This window comes from Elephas maximus, chromosome 8, assembly GCF_024166365.1.
Source record: "Elephas maximus indicus isolate mEleMax1 chromosome 8, mEleMax1 primary haplotype, whole genome shotgun sequence".
Taxonomy (NCBI): Eukaryota; Metazoa; Chordata; class Mammalia; order Proboscidea; family Elephantidae; genus Elephas; species Elephas maximus.
In genome coordinates, this window is record NC_064826.1 from 116,714,508 (window position 1) to 116,738,591 (window position 24,084).

The window sequence follows — 24,084 nt, forward strand, 5'->3', positions numbered from 1 at the left end:
GGCTCTGTTCTTAACATCTCTGGACCTCTGAAATGTCTTCGGGGCCCTGGTGGCTCAGTAGTTAAGGGCTCGACGCTAACCAAAAGTTCGGCAGTTCTAATCCACCAGCCACTCTTTGGAAGCCCTGTGGGGCAGTTCTAATCTGTCCTATAGGATTGCTATTAATTGGAATTGACTCGACAGCAAAGGGTTTGGTTTTTAGAAACATGTTCATTCTTATGTTGTCATCCATTTATTCAACACATGCCTTTACAGAAGACCAACCACAAATATGCTCTAAGGTGAACACTGAGGATACGAAGATACAAGATACAGCCCTTCTCCTGAGGAACTAGCTGTTCAATGAAGAAGGCATCAAGGAATACCCAGGTTATTTAATAGTATAAGAAGGTGTGTACAGGATGTTCTGGAAAGCTAGAGAAGGGCTTCTAAATCAGTGTGGGGGATGGCAGGGAGGGCTTCCAAGACAAATCATCACTGAAGCTGGCTTGACATCTAAGTTAAGGAATGGCGGGCTCGTTAAACCCTTAAATGGTATGTGGAAGAGATTGATGATGGTAAAAGACAACGAGGAGGAGAAGTTGCCAAGCTGCTCCCTTATCCCCAATAATAACTTGCTCCTTAAGGTGACCAGTCATCTTCCATTTGCTGCAGATATCTCCACAAAGCTGGTGGAGATGAGCTCATGCATCCAGATTTAGTTAGGAATGCATTCAGCTGCAAGGAACAGAAAAATTGACTTCAGGGGGCCTTTAACAATAAACATATCAAATGTTCACTTAATGGGAGGTCTGGCTTGGCTGTTCAAGGACTTTTAGCTGCTCGAACATGTCTTTGTCTTTATTTCAGTCTTTTTTCTGCTCTGCCATCATCAAGTGTTTGTCTTCATGATTTTTGCTTCACTGTTCAGAGCCCCAAGTCTAAGCATCACTTGAACACCAAAGGCAGGAAGGACAGGGCAAAGCCCATGCTTTCCCTGGTGAAGCTCTGCCTTTTTGCCTAAGAAAGGGCAGCACACCTTCTCCCCTCCTCTAGAAGGGAGACAGCTGGGTGAGGTGAGCAGGCTACACATGGATGGGTTGGTAATCAACAACAGGGTCTGTAATCCTTCAGTTTTAAATATGGAGACAGCACTGGAAGGCCAGTGAGTTAGTTATACCCAAGATACTTTCAGCTTCTGAGTTCCAGTTCTAGGACACATCAAAGCATGATGTAGTGGATCTGTGATACACTGCCCAGGTCTCCTTCTCTGAAGACTCGTCAGTCCCAGGTGCTAGGAGTGCTGCTGGGGGCCAGCCATTGGCTGTCAGCCCCCTTCCACCATTGCCTCAACTGCCAAGAGTTGCCTGGTCCAAGGCCTACCTCCAATGACTGACCCATTGACCCACGTGGGGTATAAAGACCTGGGTCCTTGGCTCTACTACGGGACAGTTCCATCCCAGCTCCAGCCCTCCTGGAAGGGTTGGCTCACAACATTGTGGCTCCATTTCTCTTCTGCCTGATTCTGCTTCCTTCTTGCCTTCCACAGGTGTTGATCCCAGGGCACCCCTGATTATCTTCAGCTTAGAGTCCATCCCTGGAAACCTGAACTGCAACACAGAATTCTTACTGTGGGTCCATAAAGTGGCTTCCAGGGGTCCATGCATGCAGAGTCTGGGTATGAGTGTATTGTTCTGGGGAGAGGGATACCATGGCTTCATGGACTCTCAACAGGTTCTGTGACATGGGGAAGGTGAGGTGCCCTGGCAGGGACTGGCAAGTATAATGCTCATGTCTTTGAGCTGCAGGAAAGGACTTACTGCACTTCTGGTGTGTTTGGGGAAAGAGAAGAAAAAGAAGGAAAGGCTGAGGTGTTCCAATAAGAGTCTCAACCAATATCAGTTGACATCAAGTCAACTTCCACTCATGGTGACCTCATGTGTGTCAAAGTAGAACTGTGCTCCACAGTGTTTTCAGTAACTGAGTTTTCGGAAGTATATCACCAAGCCTTTCTTCCAAGATACCTCTGAGTGGACTCGAACTTACGACCTTTGTTTAGCAGTTGAACTCAATAACTATTTGCGTTACCCAGGGACCCAGGGGTCTCAAGGGGCACAGTATGTTAAATAAAACATAGGCATGCGTTCCCACTCCTTAGAATCTGTTGTTAAACCATTGCAGAACTATGTAACTACATATTTTATAACATTTCCTGCTAACCCTTTTAGTAGCTCTTTGGAAAGTATTAATTTTCGGTGAAAGGAAATAAGAAAAAAATTCAAATAATTGCTCATATACGTCCCTTGATCTAGGGTACAAAATTAACAGACTTCTGCCATGGCAGAGACAACCTTCAAAACAGGAGCAGCAAGGTCAGTGAGAATGGCTAGGAGAAGGAGGAGCCCTGGTGGTGGATCATGCCCAGGCCCTTCCCAGCCCCTGCCTCTCCTCCATTCTCTCCTGCCTGGAAGGTTGGAAAGTGGGAGTCCACTCTTAGCAAATGACTGCTTGTTCTTGAGCTAAATCAGTTCTAGACTTGTTTTCAAAGTTAAGATATTTTTGGCTGTGTAAGAATGGAAAGAAATGCACGCTTGCTCCCTTTTTCCGGTAACTGCTGTATGCCCTGTTTTTACTTAACTTCTTGGAAAGTCAACTTCGTGGCTGTGAGGTGAGAGGCCCTGGGTGTGGGAAGGCTTCCTGAGCACAGCCTGGAGGACTGTTCTGGTCACACGCCTGAGGCTGCCCCACACGCATATCTGTGCGAGGTAGGGCCCTGCACTCTGAGAACCAAGGAACTACCACACACGTATGGCACACAGCACAAAGGAATACCTGGTTACCGGTATTCTTCTCCCGTCTCCTACTCTGCCAGGGAGTGTCAGGACAGATGCCACATGGATACGTGGTCAAGTCACCATGGCCACAGAACAAGGCTGTGGTGAGAGGCTAGCCAGCCTGGCAGGGGGCAGAGGGGTTGGTCCAGGGATCATCTGGCCTTGGGGGACAGCAGCTTGGGGGCATTTAGAAGAGGCTCCCTGGCAGAAGGAGTCCCAGAGTGGTGCAACTCTCTCGGCTGCTAACTGAAAGGTTCGTAGTTCAAATCTACCCAGAGGCACCTTGGAAGAAAGGCCTGGAGATATGCTTCTCAAAAAGTAACTATTAAAAAACTATGGAGCACAATTCTACACTGATACACATGGGGCCACTATGAGTCTGAGGTGACTTGGTGGTTAACTGATTGTTGGCCTGAGGGACAAAGAGCCCCAGCCCTGTTCTGAGTCCTTCTAGCTGTGGGGTCTTGGGCACATTTATCAGTATGAGCTATTGCAAATGAGTATCTTAAGTTCATATCATTGATTTATGCAGCCGACAACGGATTTGGACATTGTCAGAGCTTCTGGGGTGCTAGATGGAGAGCTCATGATTGGCTCCAGGGCTGGAATTTGCCCACAGTTTAGTGGGGAAGACATTTTTGCAGTGATAATTCAGGACAGTTGTACTGAATGGATGCGGTGAGCAGGGCAGCTGGGGGAACGTGGAGGGAGCAGCTTTGAGGCAAGACTGTCCTGGGTCCTTACTATGTTGTCACTGACCAATTAGGTGACCTTAGGTGAGTTACATAGGATTTTGGAGCCTGTTTTCTTAGCAATAAGGAGCCCTGGTGGTGCAGTGGTTAAGCATTCAGCTATCAATCGAAAGATGTGGCAGTATTCTTCTGTAAAGATTACAGCCTTGGAAACCCTATGGGGCAGTTCTACTTTGTCCAATAGGGTCACTGCGAGTCAGAATCGAGTCGATGGCAATGGGTTGGGTGGGTTTTTCTATCAATAAAAGAGAGAATAATGGTACCGCTAAACTACTAACTCCCATTTCTCCATCAGCACTCAGCTCCAAGGACCTCCTTCCAGCCCAGAGAGTGGGTCTAGGGTTCCTTCCTCAGTTCCCCCTGCCTGACCCTGTTCACTGGTGAACCCTTGAACCCAGAGCTCTGGGAGGGCAGATAAGGTCGGCCTCATCTCTACGGGCCTGGTGTTCAGGAAATGTTCATGTCAGTCTAGGGTGAGAATCTTAACCTGCTTTCTACTTCCAGAGATGCATTGCAGGGATTTCAAGTTTTCACAAAAAGGCTCTCGAACTTCACTGCCTGGTAGCAGTGGGTTTGGGGCATCACAGGAATTTGGTGTCTGTACTGATAAAATGAAAGGGGTGGCTGTGTGCCTCCTCCCTGGCTGCTACAGTTAGTCCAGGATCTCAAAGCTTCTGATGGCTACTTTAAAAAAGTCCTCTGGGGGCTGATTTTTCTTACTCCAATGTCTCCACAATCCCTGGCATGTTCTGGAGACTTGCTGGCCGAAGTCCAGCAAAGTCCTCTTCCACCTGTGAGGGAGACTCTGGGTAGGGGCATGGAGGGCTGGGGGTGTTTGGAGGCGCTGACCCTAAATCGGAAGCAGTTCCTGGTGACTGCTCTCTAACTTGACCTCAGCTCTCCTCCAGGGCTTTTCTAAGGCCATTTGTTCCAGGGGCAGATATAATCCCTGTCCCTCTTCTGCAAAAACACCGAGTGGTGGCTGCCTTCCGGGAATGTCTTTTGTCTTTCCTGTGTGAAGGAGCTGCGGCCACAGGATTGGGGAGTTGATGAATCTGTTCTGTGTGTAACCTCCATACTTCTAATTTCTGCAGAAGGCTCTGGAGCATGAGTTTGTTTTACCAGGTGACCTACAAGAGCACGCTGTCCAGTCCCCAGATTTCACAAATGGGGAAACCAAGGCCAGGAGACTGAGTGAGGGGCTATACCGGGCACGCTAGGACCCACGCCTCTTTCCCCTGGAATCCCTCTGCCGGAACTTCCCTTATGGCGGCCTGTCTAAACCTTTCTCACTAGTCCTGGCTCAGCTTAGAGTCACATGACTTTAAAGGCTTTCCTGATCCCTCCGCCGCTCTTCTGAGAGGAACCGTCCAGGTGCCCCTAGCGCACCTGGGGCTTTTTCTATCATGGACTCACTACCTGTGTCGTCATTGCCCACTTTATGTACACGCCCGCCCACTTAGCTGCTTGAGGGAAAGTCAGCCTTGCTCCCCTGGGAACATGATAATGACACTCGCTGAATGAGTGAACTCCTGGCTGCGCAAGAATCAGGACTTGAACCCGCCTCCCCAGGTTCTCTTCCCTTGCCTCAGAGACAGTGATTCTCAGAAACTCTAGGAGCCCGGGCTGTTGCATGGGGGTAATAATTACAGTTTCCCAGCCCACCGGGTGACCGGCGACCCAGGGCGCAGGCAGCCCCGCGGGCGGGCCGGGCACTCGGTCACTGCGTAGCTTTGTTCGGGAATGAGCCAGGTGGGCCAGCCGGGCGGAGGCAGCGGCGGCGGCGGCGGCGGGGCGGGCGCACAGACGGGAGCGGCGGTGGCGATTGCCCGCTCCGCCTCGAGGGGGCCCTGCGGCGGGCGCGGGCCGCGAGCCAGAGAACAAGTCGGCGCGCCGCGCTCCGCTCGCACTGCTCCGCGGACCTCGCTGCCGGCCATCGCGTCGGGACCGCGCCGAGCTCTCGGCTCAGGTACAGGCGGCAGCGCGGGCGGCGGGCGCGGGGTGGGCGGCCACGCGCCGCCGCCCTCTTTGTTTCGGGCTGGCGGTCTGCGCTTTGGGCGCGAGCGGGGACAGGGCTCGGGACGCGGAGAGGAGGGCTCAGGACACCGGGACTAGAGCGCCATGCTTGGGAACCGGTGCTTGGCACGGGGATCGGGGCTTGGGTCCAGGCCCCGGCGCCGCGGAGCGGCCCGGAGCCGCCGGCAGTGCTTGGAGCCCGGCGGACTTCGCTCCCTTAGGACGGACCGAGTGCCAGGAGGCCGGCTGCGCTCGGGCTGCCATGGGGACCGGAGCCCTTCTCCCGCTCTTTTCAAGAAAGCTCTGGGCGCGTCTGACTCCCTCTCTTCATTTTCCTGCGCTGGAATGGGGAGGTGGGGGTGGGGGGTTGGCTGGAGTGGGAGCGGGGGGCTGCGTCCGGCGCCAGGGTCCACCTGTGGCACGTGCCTCCTGGCACGCGGGCTCTGCCGCTGACAAGCAGAGGAGGGAGGGGCCCCGGCACACGGGGCCACCAGCCCTGGGGTCTCTGAGGGCGCGGTACTGGGGCCGGCAAGTGAGCCCAGGAGTCGCTTGCTGGAGGTGATTTGAACTCGGTGTGGCTGGAAGCGACCCAGTAGCTCGACTCTCACAACAGTGCAAGCAGGTGACCCTGGACTCTCCAACTTCGTTAAGAAAAAAAAAAAGCGTCACTTGGGGGTGCGAGGTGAACAGATAGCTCTGTTGAGAGGGGTCACGGCGTGCGTAGAAGCCGTTCAGATTCTGACAGCGTGGATGTCACTCCACACTTTGACCCCCCGATAGCGTTTCCCCCGTTTTTGCACCCCTTGTAATATTAATGCAACAGTAGTGAGGGCCCTTCACAGGTACTGAGAAGTGTGAATGCAAAAAGTTATCCTCAGTCACGTCCAGCAGAACTGAACTTGTTGACAACCGGGTATATTTCCTTTAGGCTTTTCGTCTGTGCGTGTTGTTCTTTCTAAAGTACTACAGTTGTTTGCCTTTTGAATGAGATTTGCTTGTCCTTGTGATTTTGGTTCTTCTTTCGGGACTGGGAGCTTATATTTGCAAAGCGATCAACAAGTATTAAAAAAAAGGCTTCTCAATGCCAAGACCTTGAGAGGCCTCGGGCGGGCCGGGGCGGGGTGTCGTCGCGGGACCTGTGGGCCTCGCAGCTGGAGGTTGGAGGGGGGCAAGATTCAGGCCCCAAAGAACCGCGTGGAAACAGGCCAAGGGTGGTGGGCAGCTGCGCATAGCCCTCCTACGGGGAGCTGGCCCTGGAACCGGTCGACTCAGTGACCACTTAGTCATAGGAACCTGCGGTGCCTAGGGCGTGTTTGCTTTTGCTAGGCACTGTGCTCCATGTTTTACAAGCACCCATTTAATTCACCCCTGGAGGGAGCTGGGATTATTGCCCTATTTTACAGATGTGGGAACCGAGGCAAAGAAAGGCTAAGTATCTGGCCCAAGATCTTGAGAGGTAGTGGGGCAACCTGGGATCCCAGGCCAGGACTGGATTCTGGAGCCCTATTGCTAGTCACTGCAAGGTCACTGCTGATGAGATCCTAATGCATGTCCTAGATGTAGATATCTCAGCTGTGGCTGCCAGAGCTATCAGCAGCAACAGATGAATTATTCCTTTAAAACCCACCAAGAAGATAGAAAAAGTAGTAGCAGGAAACTCTGTAGTCTTGAGTGCTAATAAACTAGCTTTTACAAAGTAATACTTGAGAACCTAATGTTTTTCAATTCAGCTACTTTGAAAATGCATGTATTTTGCAGGAGGATAAAGGGCAAAGCCCTGGTGACGCAGTGGGTAAGAACTACCGTGAGCTAGAGCTGCTAACCAAAAGGTCGGCAGTTCGGATCCACCAGCTGTTCCTTGGAAACCCTATGGGGTGGTTCTACTCTGTCCTATAGGGTTGCTCTGGGTTGGAATTGACAGGACAGCAACAGATTTTTTTTTTTTTTTTTTAATAAAGGTCAAGGTCAAGATATGTCCCCTTGAGGTGCTGTTGGTGGAGATAATACTGACCAGGAAAGGAGGCAATAGGGCAATAACAGTGAGCGAAAGGTGCTGAGAGGGAAAATGTCTGAAGTATCACTTGCAGTGGTAGCTCCTGTCTGTATAGGGTTTTGTACACAAGGACCCATTTTACAGATGAGTAAAATGCGAAGTAAATTTTTAACAGCCCCACAACAAAACACAGGATAGTTAGGGACCTGAACCAGAAAGCAGTTTTCTGCCTCTAAGGGAAAACCCTTTATTCTCTCTCCCCCTGGCCCCAGGGTACTAACTTCCCTATGTGGAAGGTGCAGTAAATTCCAGGAAGAAGAGGGTACAAAGGGAACCAGTCCTCCCTTCCCTGGCAGAAAGTTACTTTGTATCTCAGAAGACAGTGGCTGGCTGAACACAGTAAGAGGGTCCGTTTCTCAGGAAGAGGTCCTGAGCGAAGGAGGGACTGTCTGGGTTGAGTAACGGTGGGTCTGGTGGGTCAAGTCCAGGCAACAGTAGCTAGGGTGGGGTGGGGTCTGGCTGAAGCCTTGCTGACCCCAGGTGCACAACCTAGGACCTAGGTAAGTCCAGGGTCACTGACTAACCCAGACCCCTATAAGCCATGACCCGAGTGACCTAGGGCCACCCCTTGTACCCAGAGTCCTTTGCAGTCATCCTCAGTTGATCCAGAATGAGGTATTCTGGTTGACTGGCTAATTAAACAGAAATCTGGGTAAATCAAAGTTACTGTTTGTTCCCCACGATTGGCAAGAGTGTTAAGAACAACCAGTGCCTTCTGCATCCTCTGTGGTTTGAGTACTGTTCTAGGTGTTTAGATACAGTAATATCTTTTAATTCTCATGGCAAAAAGGTGAGCTGGGCGTTTGTGGCCTTACCTTTTCAGGGATCTCCGTGCCCCGAGAGCAGTGGAACTGGTATTGAAATGCAGGACTGTCTGTTACAAGGGATATGTTGTCTCACTGCCTTTAAGATACCAAGACAATAAAAATTGCTTACTACTGAAATGCTACTGAAAATAAGTTAACTTCTACTGTGTGCAGAAAATATTTTTGAACCTTACATTATGTTGAGTCTCCAAGCAACAGGCTGGTTTCTCGCTATGCAGAGGAGCTAAGGGTAGGGAAACTTAATTTTCTTGATATCTGCCATTTCTTATAAAAGCAGGAAACTAAAATAACTCAGTTTCTTGAACTTTACTGTTTGAATTCTGTATATGGGGACCATGCTTGGTATACATCCAGCACTGAGATACGAGGCTCAGTGTTGATCTCAGAATGAAACTAAAATTGGTATCCCTGGTGTCCAGGATGCCCTTGGAGCAAGCCCTGCTGGGGGCCTGGGATTCTCCCATTAGTGAGTGTGCCAGGCCTCCCTTCTGTTGGTCATACCTTCTGGTGACATCTGAGCTCCCACTGAGTGCCAGGCCCTGGCTCAGCCCTGCCTGGGGTAGCCAGCTCTCTCAGCTGGTGTCCCAGACCACCCTGGGGGTTACCTCTGCCGAACAGGAGGGAGGAGGCAAGAGAATCACTAGTGCGTGTTTGCTGTCTCATTTGGGGACAAATGACAGCACCCACTAGGAGGCCTCAGAGTATCTCACTGTCACGGAGGCAGCAGATAATGACCCCTTGCTGTTGTTAGGTGCCGTTGAATCTGTTCTGACCCATAGTGTCCCTGTGGACAACAGAACAAAACACTGCCCAGTCCTGTGCCATCCTCACAGTTGTTGCTGTGCATGAGCTCCTTGTCGCAGCCACTGAGTTAGTCCAACGTGCAGGCGCCACCTGTCTATCAGTGGGGGCTTGCGTGTTGCTGTGATGCTGTACATCAGCATCATAGCATTTTAAAGAAAGTCGTGACGCAGTGTTAATATATTTTGTCCCAAGTGGGCAGAATTAATTAAAAGTTGCACTTAAGGCGTCTGTTTCAGCGATTGGGAAAATTCCCTCGGGTGGCGCGTTCCCTGATCATGCCAGGGAGTTCTCAGAGACACCAGCATCGGGAGAGAAGCCCTCCTCTCCTCTGTCTGTGTGTCCGTGGGCCTTTGTGGATGCAGCCACGGGTGCTCGGCTGGCGGAGGCCTGGGAGCCTCATGCAGCATGTCTCCTGCTAGCAGCCTGGCAGCTTTGCCAAGAATGTTTTTGTTGTTGGCTGCCATTGAGTCAACCCCAGACTCATGGCGACCCCATGCACAATGGAATCAGACCGTTGTGACCCATAGGATTTCTTTGGCTGATTTTCAAAAGTAGGTTGCCAGGCCTTTCTTCTTACTCTCTTAGTCTGGAAGCTCCGCTGAAACCCGTTCAGCATCGTAGCAATACGTAAGTATCCACTGACAGGCAGATGGTGGCTGCACCGGAGGTGCGTTGGCCAGGAATCCAACCCAGGGCTCCAGTATGGAAGGAGAGACGTCCGTCACTGACCTGCAGGGCACTTTGTAGTTGACCTCTCATCTTCTCCCATCCTTGCAAGACGCACTCACTGTCTCTGTTTCCTGGAAGAGGCACCGAAATGGAGAGAGCTGAAATAACTCGCTGTGTCTTGGAGATAGTAAGTCCCACCGGGCCTGAAACTGGGTCTACCTGTGACAGAGCTTTTGCCTGGAGGTCACGCACAAAAGACGAATGGCCCCTTGGCATTCTGGACCTGAGCCTGTGAGGGCTGGAGGTGGTGCTTCGTGGGATACTGGATTTAAATCCAGGTCAGCCTGCCCATGTTGGGGCCTGCTATGGCATTTCATAGCCACTCTGGCTGTAGGCCTCCAGCCTCCTGCAGGAGGTGGCTGTCCTCACGCTGCACCCAGAGGGGGAAGTGGTAGCTTCATGAGTTTGTAGAATGTTCCTCACCCAGGTCCAGAACTGGCCAGTGTCCCAGCCGTGGCCACTTCCTCAGACACTGAGGCCTGGCCTTTACTTCTTCTCTTCCTTCCTCCCTCAGCTCTAATAATGGCACGCGTTTAAGCTGCCTCCCCTTCCTCTTCCTTTTCTCCCGTGAGAGATAATAACACTTAATAAGCCCTGGTGCTGCAGTGGTTAAGAGCTACATAGAGCTATGGCTGCTAACCAAAAGGTCAACGGTTCAAATTCACCAGCCATTCAGTGGAGACCCTATGGGGCAGTTTTACTGTGTCTTATAGGATCACTATGAATTGGAATTGACTCCAGGGCAACATTTTTTTAAATGGGTTTTAATACACCCTTTGCAGGCCGGGCCTTATTTTTGATTTTCATAAGTTAGACAGTGCCTTCCAGCTGCCTGATATGTGCTAATGACGGTGGCCTGCTGATAGTGCCCCAGGCGGCTCAGTTCCACCGCCTGGCCAGGCCTCCCCCATGGCACCAGGAACACTGGCAGGGGGACCAGGAGGGTATGGTGCTTCATGGTGACAGCAGGGTGTGACTTGGTGCCTTTTGTGTGGCAGACTTTATGAAACCGATTACGAAAAATAAAAACGAATCCCTGAAATTTTGAATGTACAAGAATGAAGTGTTTGCAATAGTTTAAGAAACAAAGTGCTCTCAGGAAGTGACCATGGCCAAGACTCTTTAAGAGCGGCCTGCGGTGCTGTTTTTACAGGAGAGGCAGGGTCGTACGTACGGCACTTGGGAAGCAGGTTATTTCACACCTGAGGATTCAGGCATCCCATGCTCTTGCCCCATGACCCTGGAGCACATCTGCAGCCCGCTGCATTTTACGCAGCTGAGAGCTTTCTAATAAACTGAGCAGGCCCACATCTGGCCTGCCACGTCCGCCCTGGGGCTGCGCTGGGCCATTAGTGAGGGTCTGCGTAATGTACACATTCCTCCCGGAGCCGCCAGGGCTCCTGCCATAATGCACAAAAGGCCGCGATTGATTGGGTCCTGCTGGCATTCCTCTCCACTTTGTAATCCGTCACCTTTCTCCAGTATTTCCCTGAGCATTCAGCCCTTTCATAGTCGGTCCTTTTGGACATAGATCAAAGACGCGTTCCAGCAAGAGGCAGAGTGGTGTGAGGAAAAGAAGCCGGGCTTTGGCGTCACTTGGACCAGGATAAAGCCCTGTGGCCCTGGACAGGTTCCTGTGACTTGCCTCATCCCTTCTCTCCTACCCTGCACCCCCTGGGGGTGACCATGGTGGGCTCAGGGATGGACATCATCTTCCTGGAAATACAGTGCCCCCCATGGGATGTTATTTTGTGTGGCTGAAGGATTGGGGCTGTGCATTTGTGGGGGGCGGGGTGTCTGGGGAAGGGTCAATCCGTATATGTGACCCGAGGCTCCAGTGCTTTCTGGTGAATTTCCATAGCCCCAGGGCTTGAAAAGCAGAGGTTCTCCTGCTGGGAGAACCACTTCCCCATTCTTGAACGTGCTATCTGATAACCTTAGGGGTGCAAGCTCTGTGATAACAGCATTGAAGTAATGGCTTGCCAGAGGCTAGAGGTGACAGATGGATTTGTCCTGATAACCCATGGGACAGGTGTATTTTCAGCTCAGCTCTTGTGGAAGAATCTGAAGAGACAGTGACCAGTTGGAGGAAAGGCGTGTAGGAGTTGATGCTTTGACTGGGCGAGGGGTGGGAGGAGGCTGAGAGGAACTCTGAGCTGCTTGGGGATGTGTATTTTTCTTGTCCTGAGCAGAGGAGTGGAGGGAATTTGTCATCTCTAACTCTGGTGGCTTGGTGGTTAAGACCTATGGCTGCTAACCAAGAGGTCGGCAGTTCAGATCCACCAGGCGCTCCTTGGAAACTCTATGGGGGCAATCCTACTCTGTCCTATGGGGTCGCTGTGAGTTGGAATTGACTCCATGGCAATGGTTTTTTTTTTTTAATTGGGGAGTATGGGAAATTCTCAAGTAAAGGAGATGTCTTTGCTTCCTAAATTGGACCTTTTTCTACAAAATAGTTTTCTTATTGTTCTGTCTTTCTATGTAAAATATGCTCATTTGAGGTTTGAAAAGATGGAAAAATACTAGGGAAGCAGGAAAATTTTCTTTCTAATATCGCCAGCCGAGAGACTAATTTATATGGGGGATATATTTTCTATGTTTTTTGAATTTACCGGGTGGAGCTCATATCATATATATTGTTTTGTATTCAGTGTGGCGGTGTACCATTATCCAGCCTGTAAGTAACTCTTCATACGCACGTCTTGATGATAGTATAAAACTCCACTATATGGATGTGGAGTCTTAGGGTATGGCAAGTGGTTAACATGCTCAGCTGCTAACTGAAAGGTTGGGAGTTCGAGTCTACCCAGAGGTGCCTTGGAAGAGAGGCTTGGGGAACCCACTTCCGAAAAAATCAGCCATTGAAAACCCTGTGGAACACAGTTCTGCTCCTGGGGTTGCCACAAGTTGGAGTTGACTTGGCAATTTTTTTTTTAAGTTTTTATATGGATGTAGCATACTATGCTAAAGCCTTTTCGATTGGTCATTTACATCCTGGTCCCCCGTTCCCGCCCCCTTCCACCACTCTGCCTTTTTTTTTTTTTTTTTCCTATTTTAAACAATGTTGCCTGAACATCCTTGTACAAAACCTTTGGGTAAATCTTAGTGCGGTCGTTGGAAGAATGTCTAGCAGGGCGATCCAGGTGGAAGAACAGACACTTTTCGAAGCCCCTGGACATATCTGGTCAAACTGTAGTTGAGAAGAGGTATGCTCCTTGGATCCTTGCAGTGCACGTCGGTGTCCCCAGACACTGGCTGGACTGGAGCCCATGGGGGAAACTGGGCCCACAAGAAAAGGAAGAGAGAGCCTTCTGACCAAGCTGCTCTGACAGATTGTGTAAACGTCATGATTAATGGAATGAGAAGGCAGGAAGAATGGCTTTCGTTTAAAAAAAAAAAAAAAAGCCTTCAGGGTTGCTTGGTTTTATTTCCAATTAAAAGGGTCTGATTTTGTTTCTGGAGAATGGTTTTAATTTGGAGAAATGATTCCGTCTGGGAACTGCATGCCAGAATCTATGATCTATGAGTGCAATTATACAGGGTTTCCTGACTGAACGACACAAACAGGCCCTGCTTTGGCTCATCCTCGGGCAAACGGAGTTTAAAGCAGCCACGCTGTTGGAATGAGACTTTGTCGTGAGCGGGTTTGTAAGCTCTTCTGATCAGTAAATAAAACTTGCTGGGGACCAGCGGCATTCACAGAGAGCGTGTTGCTGAAATGCCTACACAGTTGACTGTGGTTAATTTTTACCCCTTAAGATTGTGTTCACAATTATAAGTCAGGAATGTAAACAACCAAGACCTTTTTTTTTTCCTCGGAACATGTCGGACCAGAATGACTGGCATCTTTTCCAACGTGGGCTTATGCAGAACCGGTCAGAGTAGGAGGTGTGCTTGCAGGCGTGAGCAGGAGGGAGGCTCACACCTGCCTTCATCAGATGTTCCTGGAGGCTCCCTGGCCAGGCACAGGCTCAGGCCCCGGGAGAGGACCGAGGCCTGCTTTACTTGAGGGGCGAGATGGTTCTTCTTTCGAAGGGGATGCTTGGACTGACGCAGGTCGGGGAGGAGATCCTGGGACCTCCTGGGGAAAGAGTGATCTACATCAGGGGACCGTGGGGCAGAGTCCCTGGGCAGGAATGTGCTTGGTGGATCCAGGAGCAGCAAAGGAGATTCAATGAGGCATAAAGGGAAATGAAAAGACACCTTCTGGGAGCCCTGGTGGCACAATGGTTAAGTACTCGGCTGCTAACCAAAAGGTTTGCAGTTCAAATCCACCAGTTGCTCCTTGGAAACCCTATGGGGAGTTCTACTCTGTCCTGTATGGTCACTATGAGTTAGAATCAACTCGATGGCAATGAGTTTGGTTTTTGGTTTTAAACCACAAAAACTCAGGCCTTAAACAACTTTTCCTGTTGGTGATGACAACTCAAATCTACTACTCTTGTTAAAGATGAACGTTCACAAGCTATGGGGCATACGAGGAAAAGCCCCTGATAAGTAGGAGAAAGTCAATACATGATAATGCAGTATTGGTTTCTAGAAGTGAAAATGTCTCCCTGATCATTGATAAATGGCTCCCTGGAACCAGCTTAGTTTTCCAGTTGTCCTGGGTGGAGGCAGAGGCATGGATGAGGCCAGGGGAACTCCTTTTTATGCTCAGTGGTTTGGACTGTGTTCCTACAGACCTGGTTACCCGTCTGCATTTATGCTTACATTGTAAATACCATACTTGGTTGTATGCACATTTCGACGGGCGTGTGTGTGTCCTGGCTCCTTAACCAACTTTGGGAAGAGCACTAAGAGGAAATGACCGTTGCTCCCTCTCTACCTGCCATTGTCTTCATTTCACCCTTCTAGACCCAGGAGCTGGTGACGCTGGCTCCTAGGCCTCCCTTCTGGGACCAGCATAGTGCTCACCCCACAGTAGGTCGCAGGAGCTCTGGGGTGACTGAAGGATGGTCCCCGCCTTCTGGGGGTGTACAGTTGAGACCATTAGCATGTGGGCAGCTCAGGAACAGCCTGTGGGTGGAAGTGATTGGGAGAAGGTGGCTGAGGCTTCGAGAGGCTTCAGGTGAATCAGGAGAGTGGGGTTCTTGGCCTGGGCATGCCCCCTTCATGCCTGGGCTTCAGGTGGTTCGTTAGAATGGGTGATCTCAAGGGAGCCTTCTAGTTTGTTCTCTGGTCCATCTATCCATCCGTCCATCATTCCATTTGAAAACCAAATACTGAGAGGACTGGAGAAGTATGGAGGGGAGGGATTACAGGGGGAGGGAGAGATGAAGCTGTTTGTGCAATTGGTGAACTGCTGGAGGTGAGTCACCAGAATGCCGAGCAGCAAAGGTCGGGACGGAGTGACTGCTTTAGGGAAAGTCATCTGGCAGCTACATCTTACATGACCTTTTCTGAGGAAAAACAGGGTAAAAAAGAGGAAGTCATTGCAGGAATCCAGGCATGAAGTGAGGAGATTGAAATGAGAGATACAGAAAGGAGGAGGGGTGAAAGCTGAGGACGCATTCCAATGGGAAGGATGAGGTTCCCTTAGGAAAAATGAGAGGCTTGAGAAGAATGGAAACTGTTTTGGAATTGAGGGTGGTGGGAGAATTTTCTCATATTTTCAGCAGTATTTCTCAGTGTGGTCACTGACAACTGAGTCACCCAAAGTGCTTGTTGTTTTTGTCATTGTTAGCTGCCACTGAGTCGATTCCAACTCATGGTGACCCCATGTGTGTCAGAGTAGAACTGTGCTCCATAGGGTTTTCAAGGCTGTGACCTTTTAGAAGCAGATTGCCAGGCCTGTCTTTTGAGGTGCCTCTCAGTGGGTTTGAACCATCAACCTTTCAGTCAGGAGTCCAGCACTTAACCATTGGCACCGCCCACACACTCCAGAAAGCTTGGTAGCCATGTAGATATCCACCACCCCCCAGGCCCACCTGATCAGAATCTGTTGGGGTGGGGCTCTCCAGAGAACTAAAAACCCACTGCCGTCGAGTCGATTCCGACTCATAGCGACCCTATAGGACAGAGTAGAACTGCCCCATAGAGTTTCCAAGGAGTGCCTGGCGGATTTGAACTGCTGACCTCTTGGTTAGCAGCCGTAGCACTTAACCACTATGCCACCAAGGTTTCCTCCAGAGAACTACAAACTAGGAATTTACAGCTTCCCAAAGATGGTATAGGCTATCTCGGAGGCAGTGAATTCACTATCTGGGTAATGTTCGGAGCATCAGGCAACATTAGACCTTAAGGGGTCTCATGCCATAGGTGGGGAGTAGGCCTGGGTCGCTTACGGACTGTCTGTGTCTGAGGTGTCAGGGATGCTTATTATGCATCCATCTGTCCGTCTACCTACCCACTCTCCTACCCACCCATCTACCTGTCTGCCCACCCATTCACCTGTCTGTCTATCGATCCATCCATCCATTGAGGGAGATGTCTCATGAGCAGATTGAACAAACTGTATGAATGAAAATACAGAGAGGAGCAGAAGGCAGAGGGTGGGGAAGAGGGCACTGCACTTTAAGGATGAGGAAGGGGGAAGTAGTCGGGAATGGAATGAGTAGTCAGCGAGACAGAAAGACGGCGAGTGTGAAAACCAGAGGAGAGGGGATTTCGAGAAGCCTAGGGTATTGTGCCACAGCTTTGATGTCCTCAGAGAGGCAAATAGGTACGGTCTAGGAGAAGCTGGGACAGGCCGGGGGTGGAGGTGGGGGTAGGGCTGAAGCAAAAAGGGGGATCACAAGTGTGGGAGGTGAAGAGAGTCTGCCACAAACTTTCCAAGAGCGAAGTGTACAAAGGATAGGTGGGTTTGTTCTAACGGGGTGGGTAAAATAAGTAAATAGGAATAAACCAAACTGTGTTGTTGTGTGCCATGGACTTGATTCCAACTCATAGCAACCCTATAGGTCCAAACTGTAGGTCATTGTTATGGATTGAGTTATTTCCCCCCAAAATGCATGTCAACTTGGCTAGGCCATGATGCCAAGTATCGTGTGGTTGGCCTCCGTTTTGTGACCTGGTGTAATTATCTTATGTCTTGTAAATCCTAATCTCTGTGATGTTAATGGGAAACCCTGGCGGTGTAGTAGTTTTAGTGCTACGGCTAGTAACCAAAAGGTTAACAGTTCAAATCCACCAGGTGCTCCTTGGAAACTCTATGGGGCAGTGGGGCAGTTCTACTTTGACCTAAAGGGTCACTATGGGTCAGAATCGACTCGACGGCAACAGGAGAGAGAGAGGATATTAATGAGGCAGGATTAGAGGCAATTATGTTAATGAGGCAGGACTCAATCTACAGGATTAGGTTGTGTTTTGAGTCAATCTCTTTTGAGATATAAAAGACACAATGGAGCAGAGAGGAGAGGGACCTCCTATCACCAAGAAAGAAGAGCCGGGAGCGAAGCGTGTCCTTTGGACCCAGGGTCCTTGTACTGAGAATCTCCTAGACCAGGAGAAAATTGATGACAAGGACTTTCCCCCAGAGCCAACAGAGAGAGAAAGCCTTCCCCTGGAGCTGGCAGCCTGAATTTGGACTTCCAGCCTTCTCAACTGGGAGAGAATAAATTTCTGTTTGTTAAAGTCAACCACTTGTGGTATTTCTGTTACAGTTATAGCTATAGATAACTAAGACAGCCATTGTAAAAAGCATAATGAACTTTAAAGCATTTTGTGTATTACCAGAGGCAGTATGACAATATGACAACTTTAAAGGATGAAGTTCGTAGTTCTCACTCTCTAGCAAAACACATGCTCCTATTTCTCTTCCCATCTAGGTTTCTGCAGCTTTTCAGTGTTAGCGACATCGTGTCTGTTTAGTTTTCATGCAGATATTTTTCCTAAACGCAGATTACATCCTAAGCATTTCCTCATGTTTCTGCATTGTCTTCACAATTACAATTTCACTGACTTCGTAGAACTCTCTGAAATAATGACCACGCTTTGTGTGATCATCAAACTACTAAACCAAACCAAAACCCACTGCCGTCGAGTCGTTTCTGACTCATAGCGACACTATAGGACAGAATAGAACTGCCCCGTAGAGTTCCCAAGGAGTGCCTGGCAGATTCGAACTGTCAACCTCTTGGTTAACAGGCATAGCACTTAACCACTATGCCACCAGGGTTTCCATCGAACTACTGGGAGGGTTAAAACCCCAAATCAGTTGCCATCGAATTGATTCTGACTCATGGCAGCCCTGTAGGGCAGAGTAGAGCTGCCCCATAGGGTTTCCAAGGCTATAATCTTTACAGACGCAGACTGCCACAACTTTTCTCCTGTGGAGTGGCTGGTGGGTTCAAACCGCCCACCGTTCAGTTAGCAGACAAGTGCTTACCACTGCCCCACCAGGGCTCCTGGCACTGGGTTGGTTCCTTGTGAGTAAGTGATTCTTGTCACAGCTGTTTCAGAAAGCAACCACTCAGCCTCCATCCCGCCTGTTGGGAGTGTGGGCCCTCCGTGATTTTGCTGTGGCCTGGGGGGCAGTTCTATGCAGCGCAAACTCCTCTGGGTGAGATGGCACTTGGCACAGGCCCATGCAATGCACGCCTCGGGGAGCCACATTCCTTCTGCCCGCGCCCAGGGCTGGCTGCCAGGAGTTGCTTCAAGAGGGCCAGGGCGGGGCAGACTTGTGCCAAGCCAGATCTTCACAAGCTGGTTTAGCCATTTGTCTGCAGTAGATTCCCGATTCCCAAGACACTTCGTGCAAAGGTAAGCATGACAGGCCACAGCTGCAGGTGCTGGTGAATAGTGAGGTGCACAGAGCCCATGGCAACGCTGACCTTGGCCCTCTGCATCTTTGGGACCACGACGCTTGCAAAGTGTTTGGCCCTGCTGTGGCTGAATTCGGCTTCGCAAGGAATAACGGTCTAGTGGAGCTCCAGACAGACTCAGGTTTCGTGTTTTGGTGTCAATATGAGTTTGACCAATGAGCTGGAGCTGACAAAGACTTTCAGCGAACTGGGATCTCCATTGTCCTATGTCCCCTTGACCTCTTGGGTTGACTGCCTGGTCTTTTATTGGTACACACTGGCTGTTTCCACTGAGCTTTGTTATTAGACTGTGCATTTTGTGGACGGGGATAAGGACATCAGCTTTTCCATCTCCTCTGGTGCCAGATGGCACTGAGCAAATAGGGCCTCAGCTTGGGGCTCTTAGGAGCCAGCTGGCCCCTCCCGTGTTTACTCTGTGGTGGAGTGCAAAGGGAGTTGAGTAGCAAGTGTGGCATTGATCCTACCTGTGTAACCCTGGGACAGGCACCCACCTCTGAAGTATTGAAACCGGGTCGATCCTAAGGACCTCACTGAGTACTTAGGGGCACACAGTGACTTTTGGCATCTAAGGGTCCTCATTAATAGAGATTGGGTGTCATAGTTATTCCTTTTCTTTCATTTTTAGTTATTCACCTTTTTAATGAGTATTGAATCCGAAAGACACCAGTAACTGGGCTCTGAGCTCCACCACACTGCCCCCAGCAGATTGACTGAGAAGCAGTGGGAACTGTGGAGCCTCCTAAGCCCTCCCCAAGTCCAAGTCCTCTTCCCTGTTGGCTGTCAGCTCCACTGGGCAGGGACTGTCTGGATGGGCCACTGCCCACACTCAGTGACCACGCCCTTCACCTGCACATACTCTAGGACAGAGGAGTGCAATTTTTCTTTGTATCTCTCTTTCCTCACTGAAATCTGCACTTCTCCGAGGACAAGAACCAAGGCTTCTTTACCATTTGTAATATAATAAGAGCTTTGAGTAGGTGCCTAGTGTTAGCTGTGTGGCCTTGGGCAGGCGTTAGTCATTTACAGCTTCTGTCTTTGGAAAGCAGGAGGAGGAAGGCTGGGGTGCCTAGTCCAGCCCTAACCAAGCTGTAGCAACAACAGTAAGGTCATTATTTCACCGTCCAAGGGGACAGTTAAGCGCACAAACAGGCACATTCTAGAAGTTGATTCTTTAGCAGGAGGGAGGGAGATGCTTATATATTTTCCTAAGGTTTTGTGAATTTTTCATAGCCACGATTTTCTTTCTTGAAGTTTTGCATTGCAGTTATATTCTACTACCTTTGAAAGGAGAGTAGTTTACTCCTTATTTTACAGACCTCAGGATCTCGCCTGTTTAGTGTCTTGGAAAGTGTCCACGTTTGAATCGCCATGTTATTGAATGTGTATTCACTGCCTGCTGGGAATGCATGAAGGCTGCCTGACTGTAGGTGCAAAAATAAAGACATCACTTTACCGTTCTTTGTAGAACAAAAGGACATTCTTTTCGGACGGAGTGTGTTATGGGACTTCCTTGAGAGCCATATTGCAAAATGGCAGGAATTGTTTCCTTTGTCTTGCTCTAAAATGAATTCCATTCTTGATACAGACCCGCTAGCAGTGTGTACTCTCTTGTCTAATAGTAAATGAAGGGTTTTCCTTCTTATAAAAATGCAGGACTTAGAGCATTCTCTTGTTGGAAAAAGAGTTTCCTCTCCCACTTGTCTGCTTTCTGCTGAGGCTATCCAGATCATGTTCACAAATTCTTTATTTGGTGCTGGCTGCATTTAAAAGCCTGGCCAGATTTTGAAGAAACGTTTTGATCTGCTGTATAGTACACTCGGTGCCTGGAAACACACCAGCTAACTGTTCAGATGAAGAAAGGATGATATGATAGCAGACCACATTGCGAATAGTGTGGGCTTTGTTCATCAGACCCGGTGGGAAGATAGCGTGTCCGGGTACAAGTTATCTTTACATCAGCTGATCCATCTGTCCTTCCTCAGACAGGCTGTGGCCCATCGAGGGGCCATTGTCTTAGACCAGTTGGCGTTTGGCCTTGGCCCTGGGTTAAATGCATGGCACAGTATCACATTGTTATGGGGACACGGCTTCCCCCATCATCTGCTTGGGTTTCCATAACACACTGTTCTGTTTCTAGCTTAATGAATGGGGGGTTGAACAGTGTGAATTCATCAACCTCAGGCTGGTTGCTATGAATATAATGTTAGCACCTGAGGGTGCAGGAGGCAGGCAGGGACGTGGCTGGCATTTATTATTTACCACGTGTCAGGCCTTGTGCTGGGGGCTTCACAAGCTTGTTCCTTTGTTCATTCATCCGTTCACTCACTCTTCTCTTTCATGCAGTAAACATTTATGAAGTGCCAACCGTGTCCCAGATATAATTAACCCTTTCCAAACTCATGAGAGACTGAGACTCAGAAGGGTAAAGTACATTACCCCATGTCTCAGCTCAGAAATGGCAGAGCAGGGGCTCCAGGTGACGGATGCCACAGTCTTTGTTCTTTGTCTGTGTTGGGTTTCCTCTGGAGTCCCGGGTTCTTCCTGCCACAGTGTAAGGATCTCAGATACCCCTTTCACACAGCAAGACCACCATCACTGCCCTCCTGCTTGCCTCGACCCACTGTGAGTATACCAGGCCCCCTGGAGTCTGAGGGTTTGTTTTACTGTGAACAGGCTTTTCTTTGAAGGAGACCAACTTTCCTTTGTCACCTTTAAAAGGACTCAGCCTCGGGCTCTTGGAAGCACCTTGGCAATCTGCTTCCTTAAAGATTACAGACAAGAAAACACTATGGAGCAGTTCTACTCTGTAACACATGGGGTCGCCATGAATCAGAATTGACTGACCCCACAGCAGTGGGTTTGATTGTTTTGGTTTGCATCTGTGACTTAGTATAAATGGAAAGGAACCTTCAGATGAAGTACATGCAAGCTTAGTGGATGATCCGTGAACTTAAGGAAAACTTTTCAGGGAAGTTGAAAGAATAGTACAATGAACCCATGTGTACCGTTCACCTAGATTTGCTGTTTTATTTTTGCCATCTTGTTCCATTTACTCTGCCTGTCTTATTTGAAAATTAGTGTATGCAGCATGGGCTTCATCCCGAAATTCATTAGCATGAGTTTCCTAAGAACAAGGACGTTCCCACATCCCACAGGACCTCAAGACCATTGTCACACTAAGAAAGTTAGTACTGATTTAGTGACATCAGCTAAGATCCAGTCCACACTCAAACTTTCCCAGTTATCTCCAAAGTGGTATATAGCTTTGCTTCGATCCAGTGATGGTTTGCTTGTTGTCCTTGATTACCTGTCTGTGGTCTGAAGTCTAGGGTAGTACTCTGGCTCTCTTGATTTTGTTGTTGTAATGTTGTTATTATTATTTCATGACCTTGGGTTTTTGAGGAGTCTGGGCCGATTTTCTTGTCGAATGCCCTACAATCTGCATTTGTCTGATTCTTTCCTTGTGATGAGATTCAGGACAGACATTTTTTAGCAAAATTGTCACAGAGGTGTGAGGCGGGGACCTCTGTCTCACATGAAAAGATGTCGGTTCGCCCCACTCTTGGCCATGATGGGTTTGATCACTGGGTCTAGCCTCCCAGATCTTTTCAATGTCAATCCCTTTTCCTCTCTGTGCCTTTGACACTCTGTAAATATCCCACTTCCTTGCAATCTTTTGCCTAACGGTTTTAGCATAAAGGGTGATCCTTGCCTGAGCCAGTTATTGTATTGGGGGTCATGAAATGGTAGCTCTTAATTGTTTCTAAGCACGTTCAAAACACTCATTACCTTGCAAATAATCAAATAGTTAATCAGCAGCCCCTCTCTCCTGGGTAGCAAGCACTTCCCTGTCTGCAAGGCAGTGGAGAGTAAGTGACAGTTTTATTTATTGTGTTTATTCCTTAAATGTTTGTAGATATAGCAAAACACAGATGTCCATTAGCTTATCTTCTTCAGGTCATAAATCTGAAACAGTACTCTGAGGTGCTTTCAAGTAGTGCCCTATGCCATGGTCACCTCTTTCCTGTGAAGGTGACCGTAGCTCTTATTGTAGCCACTGGTTTGGCAGTTGCCCTGGCTTGCCTGCCGCGGTCCGGAGCTCATGTGGCGTCTGTGCTGACATTTGTCTGGGTCAGTGGTTCTTAGTGTATGATCATATAACCACCATCAGCATCACCTGGGCATTGTCAAACTAGAAATGCAAATTCTCGGGCGCCGCCCAGACCTTCTGGTTCAGAAACCTGGGGGCGTGGAGGTCCCTCCAGAGGACTGGGCTGCACACTCAGGTTTGAAAACCACTTATCTAGGTTAATCCTTGTTCCAACATATAGCACTAGCACTGAAACTCCAGGGACGCTGTGGAATCGGCTACCTTGAAAAGTCAGCTTGACTTTGCAATGTCTTAAACATATGCTATCAGACTGGCTGGCTGCTCTTCTGAACCCTTTTACCACCTCCATGAAGAAAAAACTGTGTTTATGATCCCTGGGTGGTGCAGACAATTAAGTGCTTGACTCCTAGTGGAAAGGTTGGCAGTTCAAATCCACCCAGAGGCACCTCAGAAGTAAGGCCTGGTGATCTGCTTCTGAAAGGTTGCCCTGGAAACCCTGTAGAGCAGCTCTGCTCTGCACGTGTGGGTTGCCATGAGTCGGAATCGACTTGATGGCCCCTAACAATAACACGGTCCTCATACTTAGGAGGACCCTTTTTAGCTCCCTGAACCCCACTGTGTATTCCTGCCCAAGATTAGAAACCAAAGAAAACCCAGCATGGGACAGGGAAATGGGGATTGCATTACCAAGCGTGGGCTGTGCCTGATTTCAGCATTGTTCGTATTCGACTTTGTCCCCAGTAGCTGGCCTGATACGACTGTGTTCTTGCTGCTTTGGGGAATGAAGGTCTGCATTTTGGAGGTCACTGTCTTTTGTAACCAGCTCTGCTGGTTCAGGATAAGTTTTTATTTTTCATCAAACAGGTGTAGGTTGAGCTGCTTTTGTGAGCAAGACAGTGCACTTTTCATACACTGAGGAGTCCCAGAATGCAGAGTCCAGGAGTGGCTGTTAGCCAAGTACACAGGTGTCACAGGCTATCACAGGGGATGTGTTCATAAGGGCAGAAAAATGTGCTGTGGGATGGTGAGGAAGAGAGAGCTAGGAAATACCGTAGGGGTTAGAAGCAGGGAATTTGGCCCAGATATAAACCTGTTGCCACTGAGTTGACTCTGACTCATAGTGACCCCCATGGGACAGTGTAGAACTGCCCCATAGAGTTTCTAAGGAGCAGCTGGTAGATTTGAAGCACTGACCTTTTGGTTAGCAGCCTGAG

General features: G+C 49.4%; 2 protein-coding genes across 2 annotated transcripts in view; both read left to right on the forward strand.

Annotated features, from left to right (window-relative positions):
* Window positions 1-5,308: 5,308 nt before the first annotated feature.
* Window positions 5,309-5,680, forward strand: LOC126081602 (spidroin-1-like). The gene has a single exon (XM_049893561.1). The coding sequence runs from the start codon at window positions 5,309-5,311 to the stop codon at window positions 5,678-5,680; it is 372 nt and encodes a 123-aa protein (XP_049749518.1).
* Window positions 5,337-24,084, forward strand: part of TNS3 (tensin 3) — a 388,908-nt gene continuing 370,160 nt past the window's right edge. Inside the window, exon 1 of the mRNA XM_049894028.1 lies at window positions 5,337-5,534. The gene's annotated coding sequence lies outside the window, so the exon portion shown is untranslated. The remainder of the gene's footprint in view (window positions 5,535-24,084) is intronic.

Coding starts and splice junctions, on each gene's coding strand:
- LOC126081602 (XM_049893561.1), top strand. CDS start 5,309: ATGAGCCAGGTGGGCCAGCCGGGCGGAGGCAGCGGCGGCGGCGGCGGC.